This window comes from Schistocerca nitens, chromosome 4, assembly GCF_023898315.1.
Source record: "Schistocerca nitens isolate TAMUIC-IGC-003100 chromosome 4, iqSchNite1.1, whole genome shotgun sequence".
NCBI classification, from domain to species: Eukaryota; Metazoa; Arthropoda; class Insecta; order Orthoptera; family Acrididae; genus Schistocerca; species Schistocerca nitens.
The window spans coordinates 144,576,801-144,597,684 of NC_064617.1; the positions used below are offsets into that span (position 1 = coordinate 144,576,801).

The following is a 20,884-nucleotide window of genomic DNA, read 5'->3' on the forward strand; positions in this document are numbered from 1 at the left end:
CTATTCAGGGATTCCACTTCACGGCACTCCAATCTGTGTTCCATCCATGGACTCTGCTGATCGCCATCCCAGTGGCTGCTCCACTCCAGTTATGGCAGTGCTGTTTTATTCCGTTTTTGACCTTCCCTCGTATAATAAACTTTTGGCTACTCAAGCCTACAGTTATTTGTTGTTCCCCACCCATATGAACAACGCTATGAATTAGTGTGCTTGTTTCCGCTGCATCCGGAAAGTTGATGATGAAAGTGAGCAGCGATCCACCATGAACCGCCATCCAGTAGCAGGGCGACTGTTCCCGATGCTGCTTACATTCGATACTGCGTTAGTATCGTTTAGGTACAGGTGTTGCAGCCTGCCAGGTGCCCACGAGCGCAGTCGAGCAGGTGTGTGCAAACTGCTCACATGTGGCAGTCGGGAAGCCTGCTGCACGAGTGCAGGGATGGGAAAACGGGTAGTGTGTGAATAGTCAACACTCTGTACGTAACAAAACCGAGTACCTGTGAAATCATGACAAATGAAATGCATTGTGACAGGATGTGATTAACGAAAACATCCAAGTGCAAAATACTAATTATGCCGCAAAACAGTAATTTCATGGCACATTTCAATTCCCGCCCGCCCAACTGATAGCAGCTGAGTGGGTACAGCACTCAAGTCTCAACGGTGGGTGGTGGTTGGGACATATTGGCGGAGGCAGCACCACTCCAAGCAGTTGACAGTCTAGTAGTAGCATGTGAAAACAGCAAGATCCCGAGACCGACTCCTTTTTTGTGGGCAGAAGCAGTAGACAAGACCTCGCGTGTAGTACCGGGCCATCAGCGTCGTGCTGCCGGGTTCTGTCTAACCCCTTCAGCCGCTGATCGCTGTCCCCTCGAGCCGCTGTCTGCATGGGCAGAGGGCTAGAGTTTGGCTGCGGGCAGTCAGCGGCAGCTGGACTTTCGGTTGGCAGTGCGGACTGGAATCAGCTACAGTAGGGGTCGCCAAACTACGGCTCGTGGGCCAGGTTCAGCCCGCAATGTCAATTCATCCGGCCCGCCGACGGTGCTTGAATTTCCTTGTTAAAACATATGGAACATGAATGAGCCGTGGTGGCTTCTGTGAGGGCGCGCGTGCGATCCTACTGGCGCAACTTGTGCTCGTGTTCAGTCGATTCCGGCCCTTGCTTGGTTACGTGTTTCCTCTGGGGCCGTGTGGTAGGGACTGGTATGTGGGGCAAGGTGCTGGACGGGTGCGCCTGAGTATCCGGCGTCCTTGCTACTGCAGAGAGTGGAAATCGTTGACCGTTGGGCTATGGGGACCCGCGTTTCTCTGCAGCGTCGACCGTTACTACCGGCAAGTTCAGCGGGCAAGGAGAGGCTCTCGTCGCGTGCAGCCTGGCGTACTGCGGTGTGCTAAATACGCCGAGATGTATTGAACAACTTGTTAGCAGCTACGAGCAGGCCAGTATTACCTGCTACCTACCTGGTATCCTGAAGCTATTGGCCTCCGAGACATTTATTTGAAATTATGAAGACAGTTCAGTAAGCACTGTACTTAAAAGTTGTTAATTCTGCCCGTATGTGAGCAGCCAGAAATCCGGTTCCTTTATGCCTTTCAGTGACACCTTTCGGGACTATGTTTGTCAATCCGGACGTTTCTGTAAGCCTCAATGTTAATCTGACACTTGAAATCATTGTTAGTTGTCATCGAGTATTTGATACTACTGATTGAAATTTCTGTTTGTTACCCGCCAGGATAGCCGAGAGCGCTAACGCACTGCTTCCTGGACTCGGGTAGGCGCGCCGGCCCCGGATCGAGTCCGCCCGGCGGATTAACAACGACAGCCAGCCTGGATGTGGTTTTTAGGCGGTTTTCCACACCCTCCTAGGTGAATACCGGGCTGGTCCCCGCGTCCCACCTCAGTTACACGACTCGCAGACATTTGCAACACATTCACACTATTTCACGATTTACATTGGCGTGTCAGCAGGAAGGGCATCCAGCCACCCCTTAAAATTCACCATGCCAAATCCGTATTTAACCCCGACGACCCTGCGCACAATGCGGGATAAAGGCGGTAGCAAAGCAAAGCATTGAAATTTCTGTTTGTTGTAAATCTTATGGACCTCCCTGGGGCGAGTTATTGGTTTTGGCTGGTAACTAAAGTTCGGTGCGCTCAGACCAAAGGTACGCACGAGTTGGTCATGAGTGTGTGCATGCTGGCATTTGCACACTCTCTTACTTCGTGCTGAGGAGCGCTTCGGGTTATAAGCGTACATTTTAACCGGTCATCTACCATTTGGTGCGTATCCAAATTACAGTTTCTATTACTCCCTAAGAGGGCCCAGTAAAGATACGCCTTGACTTATTTAATCTCGTTTGAATGAATATGTAATTATCCCTTTAAATGACTTTGTTCATTATTTATTGTTATTGATGGTAAGGTTAATTTGCAATGTTTACGAGCGGGCTGCTCCTATACTGAAGTTTTAATAATTGGTTTGGTAGAAAGTAATCTTAAATTGCCCGTTCAAGTATTGCTGTGTATGTTAACTTCTGTCAAACGTGTTTGGTGTTTGTTGTTTGGTATATGTTGGCAGCCTTGTATTGGCAGCGGTTGACGCGTTATCGTTCTGCTGGTCCCGGACACGGATGTGTTTTTCCTTCTGCTTCGGCGGCTTTCCCGTCACCGTACGAGGCCTAGGTGTTGACACGCGACAGTCGCTTCTGCGCATCTCCCGTTCCATCCTCAAGTCGAGTAGTTTACTGCCATTCTTTTGGTGTCGTCCCGCGTCGAGGATGTCGCCGGATTAGGACTTGGCTTTAGCGATTTCTGGGCAGTAATTTACTCAATACTTCTATTATTGTAAGGCCCTTGTGATCGTGTGATGAAATCCTTTGGGCAAACTGAGCACTGGGTTTCTTGATTTCTTTTAAAAAATAAGGGTTTAATTGTCATTATCAATTTAATAGTGTTTTAGGGGCCCGATAGTTGATTTAAGTAGGCCTACTTGGCTTGATTTATGTGTAACAGCCTTGCGGCCAGTTAGTTAAGTATTACTGTTTGCTTCGGCTTTGACACGTTGGTAGCGTTTGGCCGGCTTGGCCGTATCTTGTCTGTATGGGAACAGAACAAATTTGTCTTATCAAAGTGTCATCTTTCGCCTTACGTTCCCTAGTACTGTAAGTAAAAAGTAAATTTAACGTGATTGTGTGCCTCCTAGTGGTGAGGTGGCAAATGAACTTTGGGTACCAACATTATACGCACTTTTGTCCAGTTTCGTGACTTGGGGTTGGCCTAGAACTTACTGTGGCAGTGGAGATGCATACTCTTTAAAGTCGTTTATTTCATATTTGTTGAAGTCCGGTTTTGGTATTAATCCACAGTTGTGACGCGAGTCGCGCGTACAGAGTACTGCCACAGGTTTATTTAATCAATTGTCTGTTTGTAATACGCCGCCACTTTGCACAGTTAACATGTTCTTCGAATACGATTTGTATTTTATGTGTAATTCAAATGTCCATATGCATTATGATATCAATTTAAAATCCTTAACTATTTGTATGAATCTGGCACGAATCTTGGTAGTTATTAGTTTGCTTATGACAGAATTGTTATTAAATAAAAATATTTGTTTGGGAACGATAAATGATGCATCGGGTTGGGCGACTCTTCTACGTGTTTTCCTCAGGATAATCCTGATCTTTTTTTCTGGGTCTCAATGACGTCGTGATACAATTTAAATTTAAATCTTCTGTTTAGAATATCAGAAGATCTTTGACGCGTGGAGACCTACCGGTTGCTGCGTGTCTTAAATTTACAATGTTCAATTTTTAATTATTGTAGCTAGATATTCTACAGAGTGAACTATCATTTTGTGAGTTATCCGGCCCGCTGTGAAAAAATTTTGGTGTCCTTTGAGCTGCATCAACAGGAGCCAATTCGGCGACCCGCTGTGGGCATCGGCAGACATACCTTGGGTTCGATGCCGGGCGTGGCATGGCAAGTCAGCTGCGGTTGTTATTGGCGTGGCTGGGGAGGGGTCGACCGCAGTCGTCAGCTGAGGGTGCTGCGAAGGGGAAGTCGATTGATGCTGGTGAAAAGAGATGAACGCTGGAAAAATGGTTCAAATGGCTCTGAGCACTATGGGACTTAACATCTTAGGTCATCAGTCCCCTAGAACTTAGATCTACTTAAACCTAACTAACCTAAGGACATCACACACATCGATGCCCGAGGCAGGATTCGAACCTGCGACCGTAGCAGTCCCGCGGTTCCAGACTGCAGCGCCTAGAACCGCACGGCCACCACGGCCGGCAACGCTGGAAAAACAGTGGCATGATGTGCCGGCCGGTGTGGCCGAGCGGTTCTAGGCGCTTCAGTCTGGAACCGCGAGACCGCTACGGTCGCACGTTCGAATCCTGCCTTGGGCATGGATGTGTGTGATGTCCTTAGGTTAGTTACGTTTAAGTAGTTCTAAGTTCTAGGGGACTGATGATCTCAGATGTTAAGTCCCATAGTGCTCAGAGCCATTTGAAAAGAACGCCTAATACCACTCCTCCTATCAAATTACGTAAACAGATTCCTCCACTACTATATAAGATCTGTATAGTCCCTCATTCAGAATTGGGCTCAGCACAAAGCCGGGAGGAAGACCATTTGCATCAGTGGTCGAAACGTCGGACATTTTTATGTATTGACAATGCGGCCAACAGCCCAGAAGAATTTTATTGATAGTCCTTCAAATTTCTTCATCTTGTCTGCCCTCATGCATTGTGTATTGTGTGTGTGTCCCGCCGTAGCCCTTAGTGGTTCACAACCCCACAACAGGCCACCTAACCCCTCGCCACCCCACACCGAACCCAGGGTTATTGTTTGGTTCGGCGGACACCCCCCCGCCCCCCTCCCCCTGCCCCGGGGACGTCTCGTACCAGACGAGTGTAGCCCCCAAGTGTTTGCGTGGGACCCCACTGAAAATGGCGTCTCACTTGTTGCAGTGATATGTGGAACTTCGAAGCTCCTCCTCGTCAGCGAAGTAAAATTAATTGTATGAAATCTATTTAATAATTGAATTATCTACATAAGAAGAAGACGCAGAAAGTCTATCTGCCTCTAACTTACGTGTTACTCTACAGGGTGGTTATAATTGAACTTTTGCTACTTGAGAGGAGTTCCATGACAAATGAGTGATCCTAGGACACTGAAATTTTGTGGAAACATTTGTAAGGACATGCGGAAGAGAAATAACGAATAAACCATTAAGAGAAACACTTTTTTTACATGAGAGGGTAACATTTGTTAATTGCGTACAGTGTTTACGTTCCTTATTACAAACGTTGCTGAATGTGATAAACATTTGCATCCTCAACATCCTGAAGCCGCACCAGAGATTGCTGTGCTGCTGCCTGAACCACCTCAAGTGGACCATGGAATGTTCAGATGTCTTCATATAGCTCGTGCACCGCTAGAGGATCGCACTCTGCGGGCAGCATTCTCAGTCGTGCCAGCAATAACTTCTTCAACACTCTGTGTTGCAATTGGCCGTCGGCCTCTCCCAGGATTAATCCCAAAATCGCCATTTAATTCTAATTTCCAAATCAAGTTCTTCAGCCCCGGTGCGAAAAGAGAACCTCATCGTTTTCCTCTAAGGCATTGATACTCGCAAAGAGAGTAGGAACTATTGCTGTTGTTTTGGTAAAACAGCTTTACAGGTAAAGCCCAGCTCACCTTGTCCAGGCGCATATTGACTGTCTGCAACTGTGAAGCGCACTAATGCTTGTGTTTCTACCCTACTTAGCCATACGGGTACCCCAGTACCGGTGCCTAACGGCAAGTTATGACACTAACAACGCAAATCCTCCACCGCACGGCCCGGACATCATTCATACAAAGTTGGGTATCCGTATAGTAAACAGTTTTCCGTCTAAACTGACTCAGCTAGCGGAAGTTTAATTATAACGCCCCTGTACTTCGCCCCTCAGTGTGGCAACGAGTTGCTACCTTGCATCGCCGTCCAGGTCATCAAACTACGCCGCGAGAAGGGACAGGTAGTGACGCTGAATCTTATACACCTTCATTGTATTAAGCAACTTATGGCACACGAGTCACTGACAGAATCAGCTTTTTCGACAAATAAGAATTGCTCTTCCCAACAAAGAGAAAATGATAACTAACTATTTCGAGAAGTCATCGTTATAGCTACGTTCACTAAGAAGTGTGAAACGTTGATAAATCATAAGCGACCAGGACTCCACGCGACATAGCAGTGCGTGAACGCAACGCAATACGACTGCGTGGCGGGTTGCCTACACGAACTGCGTCTGCCCGTGGGCGTCCTTGATCGACGGGGCAGCGCTGCAGCAGCACTTACATTTCTCGTATCGTTGAGATATAGAAATAAAATCCTTTGCCAAATTTCAGTCCCGGTCATATATTATTAAAAATACGGTGAAGTACAGGATTCTGCCAAAATTTCAACAGAAGCAGCAATCTGTTTTCTGCAAACTTCTTACTTTTTCTTCTAAAGAAAATACACCAGTCACGAGTTCTGAGTAATACCGAACTTCTCATACTGTCACGTTAAAATTTCTTCCTCTTGGCAAAACACAGCAAAATTTATAAACATTCAGTTCTCTAACATTCTAACACAGTTGAAATTATTACTGAATCCTGAAACAGAGTATTATTAAACAAGCAACTAAGGGCAAGACAGGTCACTAGAGTATGAAAAAAAAAAACATATTTTTGTGCAAAACAAACGTGTAATTTCTTCGCTTTCATTGTTGCAAAACCCACATCAATTCTTGTGGCATAAGCCATAGATGCCCCTTAACAAATTATATTATTCCACTGAAAAATTCTGTAGTTACTTTCATGTCAAGGTAGATCATTTGCCAAAATCTAGATTCAACATCTCAAATCGTTTATGAAACATGACAGACGTTATGAAATTTCGTTCTGTGTTTATCATTAGCATGCACTAGCAGAAGTGAATGAGCTATACACAATTCATTTTCTCGAGATTGGGAATAGGTTTATAGTTTAAATCATAATTCAGTATGTTATGTTTGTTTTACACGCAGCAGTAATATGAACGAAACGCAATGTCATGGAGATCCCTATTTTTCAGTGCAGACCATTCAAATTTCGTGTAATAGTTTTCTTCATTTCGAAATATCACAGTAACTATCATTAACGAAGTGATAGGCAGGTCCTCATGAATCTTCAGAATGAGATTATGAAATGTGGCAGAGTCAAATTTTTTACTGCACAGTTTCTTTAAAAGTGTTTAAGAAAGATTCGCAGAGCAGCAGGTAGGCGTATGTCATTCTCTTTTGTCCCATGGGCAGACCAGTGTTCTCTGTGAGACCTCGCCTTGCAGGCTGAGGTGTCAGATGCCAAACAAGAATTCTACTTCACCAGCAGTGGTAAGTGTGGTGTCACCGCTAGACACCACACTTGCTAGGTGGTAGCTTAAATCGGCCGCGGTCCATTAGTACATGTCGGACCCGCGTGTCGCCACTGTCAGGATCGCAGACCGAGCGCCACCACAAGGCAGGTCTCGAAAGACGTACTAGCACTCGCCCCAGTTGTACGACGACGTTGCTAGCGACTACACTGACGAAGCCTTTCTCTCATTTGCCGAGAGACAGTTAGAATAGCCTTCAGCTAAGTCCATGGCTACGACCTAGCAAGGCGCCATTTGTAACATTGCATGTATCTAAAGAGTCTCACTTGTATCGCCACGATCTCCAGATGTCTCATCAAGAACGATGTATACAATGAGGGATTAAAAGTTAAGTGTTCTAGTAGCTACGTTCTTTTCTTTATCACATTCATTACGAATCCTGTTTCAGACCTCACTCCATCCTTCGTGAGTTAGCGCGTGGATCTTGGCCGCCTCTTTCAATTAGTGTGCGTAGTGTTGGCAAGTCTGCCGACACTACAGTAAGCTTCAGAGAACTATACAAGCGTAATAGCACTGCGGCTATCACGGGAAGCATGAAAAACTCCCTGCAGAGGAGCCAGCTAGTATTCAACACAGCTTGCTTGGGAGCCTCCGCACGGACCAGGAAGTAAACTTACAGCAAACCTTACTCTGTTTGAGAAGAGCTTAAGGAAAGTTTAGAAGCAGAGCAGAGAGGAATGGGGAATCATTGTACCTATAACACGGGATGCAAATGAGAAAATCTAATGCAAACAACTCTGAAACAGTGTTTGTATGTCCATCCTTGCGGTCGGAGGTCTGAGGGACTTACGCCGTTCTCTTATGTAATAAAATGGAACACCTACAGCCGTCCTTCCGATGTCGTTTATTGTATGGCTACATGTTTCGGTGCTTCTGCGCACCATCTTCAGGATTTATCTGGCGTTGAGCAGGCTAACACCATCCGTATACACGGTCCATAAGTGGTCAACATCTATAACTGGTCTTCGCAGACTACCTGTAACTGCAATGTCGTGTCTCCAACCATAGTTCATAGCTGGACAGACAACATCGCTGTTACAGGTAGTCTGCGAAAACCAGATACAGATGCTTGCCACTGATGGATCGTGTATAGGGATAGTGTTTGCCCCTTCACCGTCAGCTACGCCCTGAAGGCGATATGCACTGCGCTTAAGCACCGAAACTGGTAGCCATATAATGAATTACAACGTAAAGGCGGTTGTTGGTGTTCCAATTTATAACTATGACAAAGAGCACGCTGTTATCTTGGAGCATTTTGGAAACAGCAAAGCTGTTTTCCTGTTCGTGTACTACTATTGTGAACATCTATCAAACCAGGTATGTAACAAGATGTCGGACGTCCAATCCTCGTCATAGAACAACGTGGTTGTTGGCGTTTTTCGCGTTCTATACCGCTGGACGGATGGCAATCAGTGCCACACTGGATTACTGGTGCAGGCAAGAGGTGTTTCAGAGCACATTGTTCAGTGCACATTGTTAAACATCGGGCTCTGCAGCCGACAACGCACACATGTTCCAGTGTTGACCTAATGAGATCGTTAATTAAGACTGCAGTGGGCACAATGTCTCTGAGAGCGGGCTGTAGATCGTAAGTGTATGACCGTTCCTTGGTCGGGTGAATCACATTTCTTGCTACACCAGATCTGTGGTCATGTCCAGATACACTATCATTTAGGAGAGCAGCAGCTCAAAACATAAACCATGAAATGGATGCAGATCGATGAGAGCAGCAATATGATATAGGAGACATTCACCTGGGCGTCCACGGATCTGTAGTACGAGTAGTAGCTGAAAGTATCAAGACAGCTGTGTGTTACATCAACACTACTGCGGACCACCTGTATCACTGCATCCTTGATGCCTTGCCCGGCAGCGACGGCCGAATAGTTGTGTCACAAGATCATAACCGTGCTACAGTGGTTTAAGGGGGGACATTAATGAAAAACACATTATTTAAAAGATGCATCAAGTCCGCACTGTTGAAGATACAGCAATGAAATTTTATACCATCCTTTAAATGAATTTAACACGATTACTGTTAAGTTCCTTGGGTTATATATGTTTAACTTTTTTATGGAATTAAAAACTTTTATATTCAAAAAATAAAATATGTACATTCTTCTCAGAAACTAATCAAGAGATTTATACAAAATTTTCTCTGTTTAATCTTTAACCTTTTTGCGTATACTAAACTTCTCTCAAGAGATCTTTTTGAATCTATCGAATAGGAGAATTTTAATAATTTTTTAATTGTAGCTCTGTAAGTATAACGTAAAATTCATGCAAAGCTCCAAACACTTTGCCCCATATCTCAGCTTACACTCAGAATGCAAAATTTATTCTTGGGACAACATTATTGTGTTTATGGAAATAAATGTACAAAATTTCATAACTGTAGCCTTCAGAGACTGAGAAAGCGATACAGAAAATTTCAAAAACTTCATTATCAGGAAATGAAATTTAAATTCAACCTTACGTTTTTTTACTGTGCCACCACTTCAGAAGGCCCCAGATTTTTACTCAGGGTCCTCGTTCCCTTCAAGGCTTCTCCTCTCGTTTCTTGTTTACTGTCTTCTTTCCTTTAGCAGGTCTCCAACTGACTTTTCAGCTGCAGAGAGGTGCTGTAAATCTATTTTTCTCGAGCTCTCTTGACTGAAATTTCCTATCTTAAGGCCGTTTCTCTCTAATCAATAGCTTCTTCGTCCCTAATTTCCCATCATTACATACAAGAACTGTATCATAAGCTGCAATTCTGACACTGTAGCGGATTAAAATGTGGTTTTTGGGCATCGTTCCCATACGAGTGAATTTAGAGACTCAGCTGCGTTCTGAGTTTTGCATGAACACACTTCTTCACAAGTTCAGAATCCGCCAGAAACCTGTAACTGGATTTGACAACATCCAGGACACAATTTGAAGATCTGTTCTCTAAGCCTGTAGATATTTACACCAGCTAACGTGGCACATTGATGAATGGGGTGTTCATCTGTCTACATCATGTATAAATATGCAGCCCATATTGCACTTTTCATGTCACTTGCACTGGATATGTTCTGTTACACAGCCTTGCCATAATAAACTTGAAGAGTGTCTATAATCTCTGTGGTCCGTTATGTCCACCCAATATCCAAGACATGATCTATAAAACAAAAGAGTATATGTCACAGTTTTGTGCAACACATGATGTATAAAACCAATGACTGTATATGACAGTCTTCTAGATGGATAATATTCGTTTCACAAAAATTCCAGTAAACGAGACGTCATTTTGACGTCGCACACAATATCTACGACCGCGTGGTCGGTTACCGGCTTTAGTTAGCATTCGATACGGGCCTCTCACAAGATTTCACTAGCGCGTACCGGAGATTTACAAAAACACGTCATTGGTTCAAATGGCTCTGAGCACTATGGGACTCAACATCTTAGGTCATAAGTCCCCTAGAACTTAGAACTACTTAAACCTAACTAACCTAAGGACATCACACACATCCATGCCCGAGGCAGGATTCGAACCTGCGACCGTAGCAGTCCCGCGGTTCCGGACTGCAGCGCCAGAACCGCTAGACCACCGCGGCCGGCAACACGTCATTCTTGGAATGATTTATTATAATTATTGCTCCAATAACATTCCACGTAATGATTTATCGACGGTTAGTGCTATCATATATGAGTGCTCCGTTAGAAGTCAGTTGTTATCCTCAATAATTTAGAAATTATGAATTAAACACACTTGTTTTATAATTTGCAGTATGCCGTTTCAATGTTACGGACACTGAAAATTTTTCACAAGCACATCACCACCATCATCATTAAATGTCATTTAATAAAGCACCAACTATACAAGCCTTCGCCGGCCGCTGGTGGCCGAGCGGTTCTGGCGCTACAGTCTGGAACCGCGCGACCGCTACGGTCGCAGGTTCGAATCCTGCCTCGGGCATGGATGTGTGTGTTGTCCTTAGGTTAGTTAGGTTTAAGTAGTTCTAAGTTCTAGGGGACTTATGACCTCAGCAGTTGAGTCCCATAGTGCTCAGAGCCATTTGAACCATTTTTTACAAGCCTTCAAGACAGAATATGATAACCAAGATCAGAGTTAAATATCACATGGTTAAGTGCTAACGTAATGAATAACGTCGTGGTTTCTGGAGTCAGAAGTAGTTGGTTCGCATCTCGTTACATACAATGTTTTTCTTTATGTTATCTTTGTTACCACGTCCTGTTACTTTCTTGTTATTGTAATACAAGTACCTTCTCCAATATTAGACGTTATTTACGGTATATTCAGTCTGATTTGAGAAGGAAAGATGAAATCAATATTTAGCAGTTTCCGAGTTTGTGGTTAGGTGGAAACCTAAGAGGACAGTTGAAACTGCTGCGGTTGAAACGAGTAAAAATAAAATTCATATTCTTCCTTTTCACAAATATTTGTCTCTTTTTTCCGAACATGTAGTGACTTCCGAGTGTGTGGTTAGGCAGGAACCTAAAAGGACAGCTTAAAATTGCTGCGAGTGAATCGAAGAGCAATAATATTCATAGTCTTCCTTATCACAAAGTCGATAGCCGATGATGCGGTCGCCAATATTGCGTCTGACATCTAAATAGCGTCACGTTTGCCGGAATAGTTGTGAAATGAGCATTATCTCTTCCAGGTGTTTCCCGAGCACGTTTGCTTGAAAGTAATCCACGGAATCTTTCACTGAGCTAGTATGTGCTGCTTCAAAAATTGGCCGTAGTAGGATGGTCGCGTCACATATTTATTTCTTTTTGAGGCACATGGATGCGATTTCGCCATTGAAACATTGGGAACTTTTTCTCCATTAGCTGTACTAATAAAAATAAGTAAACTGAAAACTGACATCTGCAATCAATTTCAAGAACGTCTCCATTTAAGAAGCATTACAGAGAACTCATGCGGATGTCTTGACCAACAAATTCGCCAGATCTGAACATCTGGGATTCAATCGGGCACCAGGTCTACACCTGCAAACCAGCTGCCCGTAATTTAAGGCAGTTGAGTGATCTTACACGAAAATCTGGTACCACGTGCCTCCGAAAAGTTGCGAAGGACTAATCCAACCGATGCCCAGCAGAACCGCTGCCTGCTTGCTTTCATTATGTGTATAACTCTATATTAAGTAGGCGGACACATTGTTTGTGTGCCTTTACTGTGATAGAGTTTCAGGAAGTAGGACCTGCCTATCGTTTGCACTGATTGCTGTTTTCGCTAAAACACTCTCTACCGCCGGATGCACTCAGCAGTGTGGGTAGCACGCCGCCATTTACCTGTGGGCGCCGTCCAGTTGACGTAGAGCTGCAGGGTCCGCGCCTCCAAGTCGTGCTCCACGGCCAGCACGCCCAGGTTCTCCACCAGCGCCGGCGGCTCTGCAACACGGACCAGCAGTGAAGTAGGCCGCAAGACGCACTAGCTGCCATTCTGAACAAAACGTCTGAAAACACGTGGTATTTACAAACGGCTCTCAGAACTTTTAACAGAAGGGGATCTCTTTAACCTGGCTGTTGGTTTATTATTTATTCCAAGTATCTGCACCCAGTCACTTGTCCATAGTTTTTTACTGTACAATGGACAAAGAGTTCTACATTAATCTAGTTTAAGACTGTTTATTTTTAAGTAACAAAATGGTTCAAATGGCTCTGAGCACTATGCGACTTAACTTCTGAGGTCATCAGTCCCCTAGAACTTAGAACTAATTAAACCTAACTAACCTAAGGACATCACACACATCCATGCCCGAGGCAGGATTCGAACCTGCGACCGTAGCAGTCCCGCGGTTTTTAAGTAACATTTCTCTATATGTACGTACGTATGTATAAACGCCTAAAGATAAACATAATATATTCGAAACGAGTTGCATTATGTTAGATTAAACATAAAATAAAAAGTGACTGGTAGCAGAAACTTGAAATAAATAATTATCCTACACAGTCACGGTGCACAAACATAGACATTATGGCTGAAAATAATTTTGGCTGTTGGTTGTTTGTGAAACATTGTAATTATCGAAGAGGAGAACACACTTTCTGGCCTAAGTTTCTCTAATTCTTTTTACGTGACCTATATTCCACTAGGTCTCGCAAAATAAGATAGAAGACATAGAGTGAAGTTCCAATCAGAAACGACACGTTGCTATGAGAATTTTTTTTTTTTACAATTTATTGTACCGAGTGAAGTCAGTTTCATCACAAACAAGTCATTTAAAAGTCGCGAATAGCATGAGGTACCACTGCCAGTGTAGCTGTATAGAGATATTGCAGAGGAAACAAATGTCCCACATGGGAATGCTGCGTAATATCTCCATACAGCTACACTGGCAGTGGTAGCTATTGCTATGTTAAGAGAATGGATCTGAGCGCTATGGGACTTAACTTCTAAGGTCATCAGTCACCTAGAACTTAGAACTACTTAAACCTAACTAACATAAGGACAACACACACATCCATGGCCGATGCAGGATTCGAACCTGCGACCGTAGCGGTCGCGCGGTCGCGCTGTTTCAGACTGTAGCGCCTAGAACCGCTCGGCCACACCGGCCGGCTATGTTAAGAGAAGTAAGCGCTGATCGTAACGTATGCACTAGCCTCAGCCCCCGAACAGGTAATGAGAGAGACTTATATTAAATAAAAAAAAAATCACGACTTATAAACCCAAAACTCATGGAAACTCAAAGTAATCGTAGAAAGACGGCACAGTGATATAGCAATTCATAATACATACAATTTAGTAGTAAAAAGTGGGGATCATATTGAGAAACCAATCACCCATGAGGGTTTGCAAGGATGTTTGGAGTGTACTTCATAATTAGTGCAGTGGAGCTGTGGCCTCCAGAGATACCAGACAAAGGACGTAAAGCAATGGAGTTGCGGCCTCCACAAGTAGTGAAAGGGTGAGTGAAATTTTTCAAATCTAGCCAGTCTGGCAAAGAACACTGTATGCTATTTTGGTGATGGGAGGATACAGATCTCTTGATTTTTCGTCAATGCTGAATTGCTTTCAGCACTAGACGTAATGCTGAATAAAAATGTGATTAATGAAAAATTGATCTGTACTAAGAATGGCAGTACACGCGCTTATCCAACTAAAGTCATTTCGTACATAGTTTGAAAGTCGCAACAGGTCACAGAACTACATGATTGATACGGCGCAGTAGGTAACAAGATACAGCTGTAGCGGGAAGAGTCGACAGGTAAGTCAAATAATGTAGACTACCCTATCGTTCCATACGTGGGTCGGTCAAGAGTAATTGAATCAGTGCCATCGATGGATACTGTATTAAGAAGTGATAGAAGAAATGTGTTATCTTGCTGGGTACAGGAACCTTAGAGATGGCATTCGACAGACAGGGACAGAATACCGTGTGATTCAGAAAGAAAGAACTGATTTAAATTGATTACAGACAAACTATAAACAACAGAAACACATTGCGCTTGTCACTAGACAGAGTAAGATTCAAAGTTTTGTAACGGCTGCGTGTTGGTTGTTTGCAGCAACATAGCAACTATACCACAAGAGAAATTGTTTTGTATGCTGGAATTTGCGCGAAAGCAATCCATTGTTCAGGTGCAAGGAGCATTTCGCCGTCGATTCAGCAAGAAGCTGTTTCTGCCCAAGCAGATTATGACTGCCATACAAAATTGTTGCAAAGCTGGTTGCAGAAGCAAAGGGAACAGAATTGGTCGGCCTCGCACATTTGATGAAAATGTCGACCTTATTCGAGATGTGTTCACAAGGAGGCCTTGGACGTCAACAAGACGGGCAGGCCAGAAACTTCAACTTCCTCAGACAACGGTGTGGCGTATTCTGAAACGACGCCTGCAAATGAAGCCATACACGTTGCTCTTAGTGCAGCAATTGTGTCCCGGAGTAAAAAAAAAAAAAAAGGCTCTGAGCACTATGGGACTTAACATCTGAGGTCATCAGTTCCCTAGAACTTAGAACTACTTAAACCTAACCTAAGGACATCACACACATCCATGCCCGAGGCAGGATTCGAACCTGCAACCGTAGCAGTCGCGCGGTTCCGGGCTGAAGCGCCTAGAACCTCTCGACCACCGCGGACGGCCGGCGTAGACATATCTCCAGGATCTGGCAAAGGACACTTTTTCCGAACGACTCATCTTTTCGGACGAATCAGTGTTATATCTATCGCGTAAAGTAAACCTCCAAAGTATAAGAACTTGGGGGACACAAAATCCTGGTGTCGCCATCGAACATAAAGATACCCATGGAAACTGAATGTGTTTTGTGTCGTTTCTGTTCATAACGTTTATGGACCTTTCCTTTTTGCAGAGGGAACTATGGTAGAAATATCATACCTGGACATGCTGTAAAATTTGTTGTCTCCTAAACTCCGCGAAGATTCCGATTTCCCCTCACTTTCACCTCGTGCTGCGGCGTTATCTTAACAACACCAACCAAAAACGTTGGATTGGAACAGGTAAACAACGAGATCTTGCTCACTGCGGTGCCTCCCAGGTCACCAGATCTCACACATAGTGATTTTTTTCTACGGGGATTCATAAAAGACAGTTGTTGTCCCACCTATGGCACCTACTCGTCAGGACCTGAAAAATGGAACTGTTGAAGCTCTAGACTCAATAAACAGGAACTTGTCGATTCGCGTGTAGTATGAAATGGACTAACGTCTCGATGTTTATTGAGCAACGCATTGTGCACGTGTTGAACGTACGGTACAACGTTTGCTCAAATATAAAACTTTGAACCTTTCTCTATCCGGTGACATGTGCAAAGACATGTGCAATGTGTTTCTATCTTTCGTAGTTTCTCCGTAATAAATAACTGAAATCCGTACTTTCTTCTTGAATCATGCTGTATCATTGCGTAGGTTTCCGCAGCCCGATTCAACTGACATGAAAGTTTTATGGATACTGTACCGCATCATATTATACGGAGAAGAGCCAAAGAGACTGCTACACCAGCCTAATATCATGTAGGGCCCCCGCGAGCACGCAATAGTGTCGCAAAAAGACGTGGCATGGACTCGACTAATGTCTGATGCAGTGCCGGAAGGAACTGACACAATGAATCCTAGAGGGCTGTCCATCAATCCGTAAGAGTACGAGGGGTCGAGATCGCTTCTGAAGAGCACTTTGCAAGGCATCCCAGATATGCTCAATAATGTTCATGTCTGGAGATTTTGGTGGCCAGCGGAAGCGTGTGAACTCAGAAGAATGTTCCTGGAGCCACCCTGTAGCAATTTGGGACATGTGGGGTGTCGCTTTGTGTTTCCGGAGTTGCCAAACTCTGTTGGAATGCACAATGGACATGAATGGATGCAGGTGATCAGACACGATGCTTACGCACGTGTCACTTCTCTGAGTCGTATGTAGACGTATCAGGCGTCCCATATCACTCCAGCTACAACGTCCCACACTATTACAGAGAATCCACGAGCTTGAAAAGTCCCCTGCTGAAATGCAGGGTCCATGATTCACGTGGCTGTCTCCATACACGTACATCCACTCGATACACTCTGAAACGGGGCTCGTGCGATCAAGCAACAGGTTTCCAGTCATCAGCACGGTGTCGACAGGCCCAGGCGAGGCGAAAAGCTTTGTGTCGTGCAGTCATCAAGGGTACACGTGAGGGCCTTCGGCTACGAAAGCCCATATCGATGATATTTCGTTGAATAGTTCGCATACTGACACTTTTTGATCGCTCAGCACTGAAATCTGCAGCAATTTACGGAAGGGTTGGACTTCTGTTACGATGAACGATTCTGTTCGGTTTTCGTTGGTCCCGTGCTTGCAGGATCTTTATCCGGTCGCAGCGATGTCGGAGATTTGATGTTTTACTGGATTCCTGACATTCACGGTACACTCGTGAAATGGTCGTATGGGAAAATCTCCACTTCATTGCTACCTCGGAGATGATGTGCCCCACCGCTCGTGCGCCGACTAAAACGCCACTTCCAAATTCACTTAAATCTTGATAACCTGCCATTGTAGCAGCTGTAACCGAACTAACAATTGCGCCAGACACCAGTTGTCTTATGTAGCCGTTACCGACCGCAGCGCCGTATTCTGCGTGTTTGCATATCTCTGTAATTGGATAGGCATGTCTGTACCAGTGTCATTGGCGCTTCAGTACAAAAAGTTGTTACGGTGAAACCCAGGCTTCGGCGACAGTTGCAGTTGCCGCCTCATTGTTCCATTCTTCTGAGTCTTCTGCGCCTACTCTGTGTCTATATTCATATAAAGGCCGTTGTAGCCGTGACCGAAACGCTGGTTTCATTAGTAATAGTTATTAATAATGTGAGGTTGTAACATACCCAGAAATCGTTTTTGCTAAGGTTGAGACTAATGGAAGAAAGTGCCCTAATCTGGTCTTCCTCCCTAAAAGTGGAGTCTCTTGGCTCGACTTTCCCCTGAGCCCAATGCGAGCAAGTGTGAAAAGTAGTTCCTGCAGCGGGATGCACAAGTCACCCGCTTGTCTTGTAACTTATCAGTTCACCATTAGATGTATCTAAGACAAGCGGGTGACTTGTGCATCCCGCTGTAGGAACTACTTTTTACACTTGCTCGCATTGGGCTCAGGGGAAAGTCGAGCCAAGAGACTCCACTTTTAGGGAGGAAGACCAGATTAGGGCACTTTCTTCCATTAGTCTCAACCTTAGCAAAAACGATTTCTGGGTATGTGGCTGCACAGTCTGCCTGCAGGCGAGGAAGACAACACACTGCTAGCTGCAGTTCTGTGTGTGTGTGTGTGTGTCCTCTTTCGATCCCGCATATGGAGTACGATGCTCACAGGTATGCTGCAGAATCACAGGCAAACAGTATAAGCTCTCTGCCTGCCATTTTCTCGCTGCCAGGTACGAACTACAGTGCATTGATTCATGCTATGCAAAAGAGACGGGAACATATTAGCATGGCTCGGAGCTGTGGTTTCAAGAGGACAATTAGCCACCCCTACAGTTATCCCTGTACTGCACTAATGGTCTGACTGTTGTGGTTCACTGAGTGTCTATTCTGCTAGAGGCTATTTGCCTATTTTCCTCTTTACTGAAGTGTGCTGGTGCAGCAGTGTGACGTGTTCCTAGAGAGTGGGTTAACCATACTGCTACCCTATCGAGATATACAGGGTGGTCCATTGATCGTGACCAGGCCAAATATCTCACGAAATAAGCGTCAAACGAAAAAATTACAAAGAACGAAACTTGTCTAGCTTGAAGGGGGAAACCAAATAGAGCTATGGTTGGCCCCCTAGATGGCGCTGCCATAGGCCAAACGGATATAAACTGCGTTTTTTAAAATAGGAACACCCATTTTTATTACACATTCGTGTAGTACGTAAAGAAATATGAATATTTCAGTAGGACCACTTTTTCGTTTTGTGATAGATGGCGTTTTAATAGTCACAAACATATGACTCACAATTTTAGACGAACGGTTGATAACAGGTAGGTTTTTTAAATTAAAATATAGGATATAGATACGTTTGAACATTTTATTTCGGTTGTTCCAATGTGATACATGTACCTTTGTGAACGTATCATTTCTTAGAACGCATGCTGTTACAGCGTGATTACCTGAAAATACCACATTAATGCAATAAATGCTCAAAATGATGTCCGTCAACCTCAGTGCATTTGGCAATACGTGTAACGACATTTCTCTCAACAGCGAGTAGTTCACCTTCCGTAATGTTCGCACATGCATTGACAATGCGCTGACTCATGTTGTCAGGCGTTGTCAATGGATCACGATATCAAATATGCTTCAACTTTCCCCACAGAAAGAAACCAGGGGGCGTCAGATTCAGTGAACGTGCGGGTCATGGTATGGTGCTTCGACGACCAATCCACTTGTCATGAAATATGCTATTCAATACCGCTTCAACTGCACGTGATCTATGTCCCGGACATCCATCATGTTGGAAGTACATCACCATTCTATCATGCAGTGAAATATCTTGTGGTAACATCGGTAGAACATTACGTAGGAAATCAGCATACTTTGCACTATTTAGATTGCCATCGATAAAATGGGAGCTAATTATCCTTCCTCCCACAATGCCGCACCATACATTAACCAGCCAAGGTCTCTGATGTTCCACTTGTCGCAGCCATCGTGGATTTTCCGTTGCCCAATAGTGCGTATTACTCCGGTTTACGTTACCGCTGTCGGTGAATGACGCTTCGTCGCCAAATAGAACGTGTGAAAAAAATCTGTCATCGTCCCGTAATTTCTCTTGTGCCCAGTGGCAGAACTGTACACGACGTTCAAAGTCGTCGCCATGCAATTCCTGGTGCATAGAAATATGGTACGGGTGCAATCGATGTTGATGTAGCATTCTCAACACCGACGTTTTTGAGATTCCCGATTCTCGCGCAATTTGTCTGCTACTGATGTGCGGATTAGCCGCGACAGCAGCTAAAACACCTACTTGGGCATCATCATTTGTTGGAGGTCGTGGTTGGCGTTCAACATGTTGCTGAACACTTCCTGTTTCCTTAAATAACGTAACTATCCGGCGAACTGTCCGGACACTTGGATGATGTCGTCCAGGATACCGGGCTGCATACATAGCAGACGCCGGTTGGGCATTTTGATCACAATAGCCATACGTCAACACGATATCGACCTTTTCCGCAGTTGGTAAACGGTCCATTTTAACACGGGTAATGTATCACAAAGCAAATACCGTCCGCACTGGCGGAATGTTACGTGATACCAAGTACTTATACGTTTGTGACTATTACAGCGCCATCTGCCACAAAGCGAAAAAAGTGGTCCAACTAAAACATTCATATTTATTTACATACTACACGAATATGTAATAAAAAATGGGGGTTTCTATTTAAAAAAAAAACGCAGTTGATATCCGTTTGACCTATGGCAGCGCCATCTAGCGGGCCAATCATCGCGCCATCTGATTTCCCCTGTCAAGTTAGACGAGTTTCGTTCTTTGAAGTTTTATCGTTTGATGCTTATTTCGTGAGATATTTCGCCCGGTCACTATGAATGGACCACCCTGTATAATCTTTCCTTACATAATGAACGTAGATGACTTATCGACTCTGTGCTGACCATTTGCGTATTCATCCATGCAGTACACACCACGCCAAATTGTTATGAGAAATTATCAATCTTCGAGGGTTTATGTATGAGACGCCCCCGTACTTTCAATTTTTCTAATTACACTGATGAATGAAAAGTGTTCGATCACAAGAATTTGCTGTACGCTTTTCTTTAGTTCACCAGTTTTATACAACAAAAATAAAAAAAAGAGAGATGGCTTTGAGTACCCCTGAGGTTATTAGAAACCCATTTACTCACCAGCACTGTCTGTTGGTTGACATGTTCTGATTACAATGAAATACTCATCAACAAATGTATAATTGTCATAATTATGTGATCTTAAGTTTTCCTGGTGAATCGACTATTGACACTGCTCTCCT

At 44.2% G+C, this 20,884-nt stretch overlaps 1 protein-coding gene across 6 annotated transcripts in view; it reads right to left on the reverse strand.

The window, feature by feature from the left end:
• Nucleotides 1–20,884, reverse strand: part of LOC126252976 (uncharacterized) — an 802,035-nt gene that overhangs the window by 352,476 nt on the left and 428,675 nt on the right. For all 6 annotated transcript variants that reach the window (XM_049954000.1, XM_049954001.1, XM_049953997.1 and 3 more), the window contains exon 3: nucleotides 12,732–12,830. In XM_049954000.1, coding sequence (XP_049809957.1) covers nucleotides 12,732–12,830 — 99 coding nt within the window. The remainder of the gene's footprint in view (nucleotides 1–12,731; nucleotides 12,831–20,884) is intronic.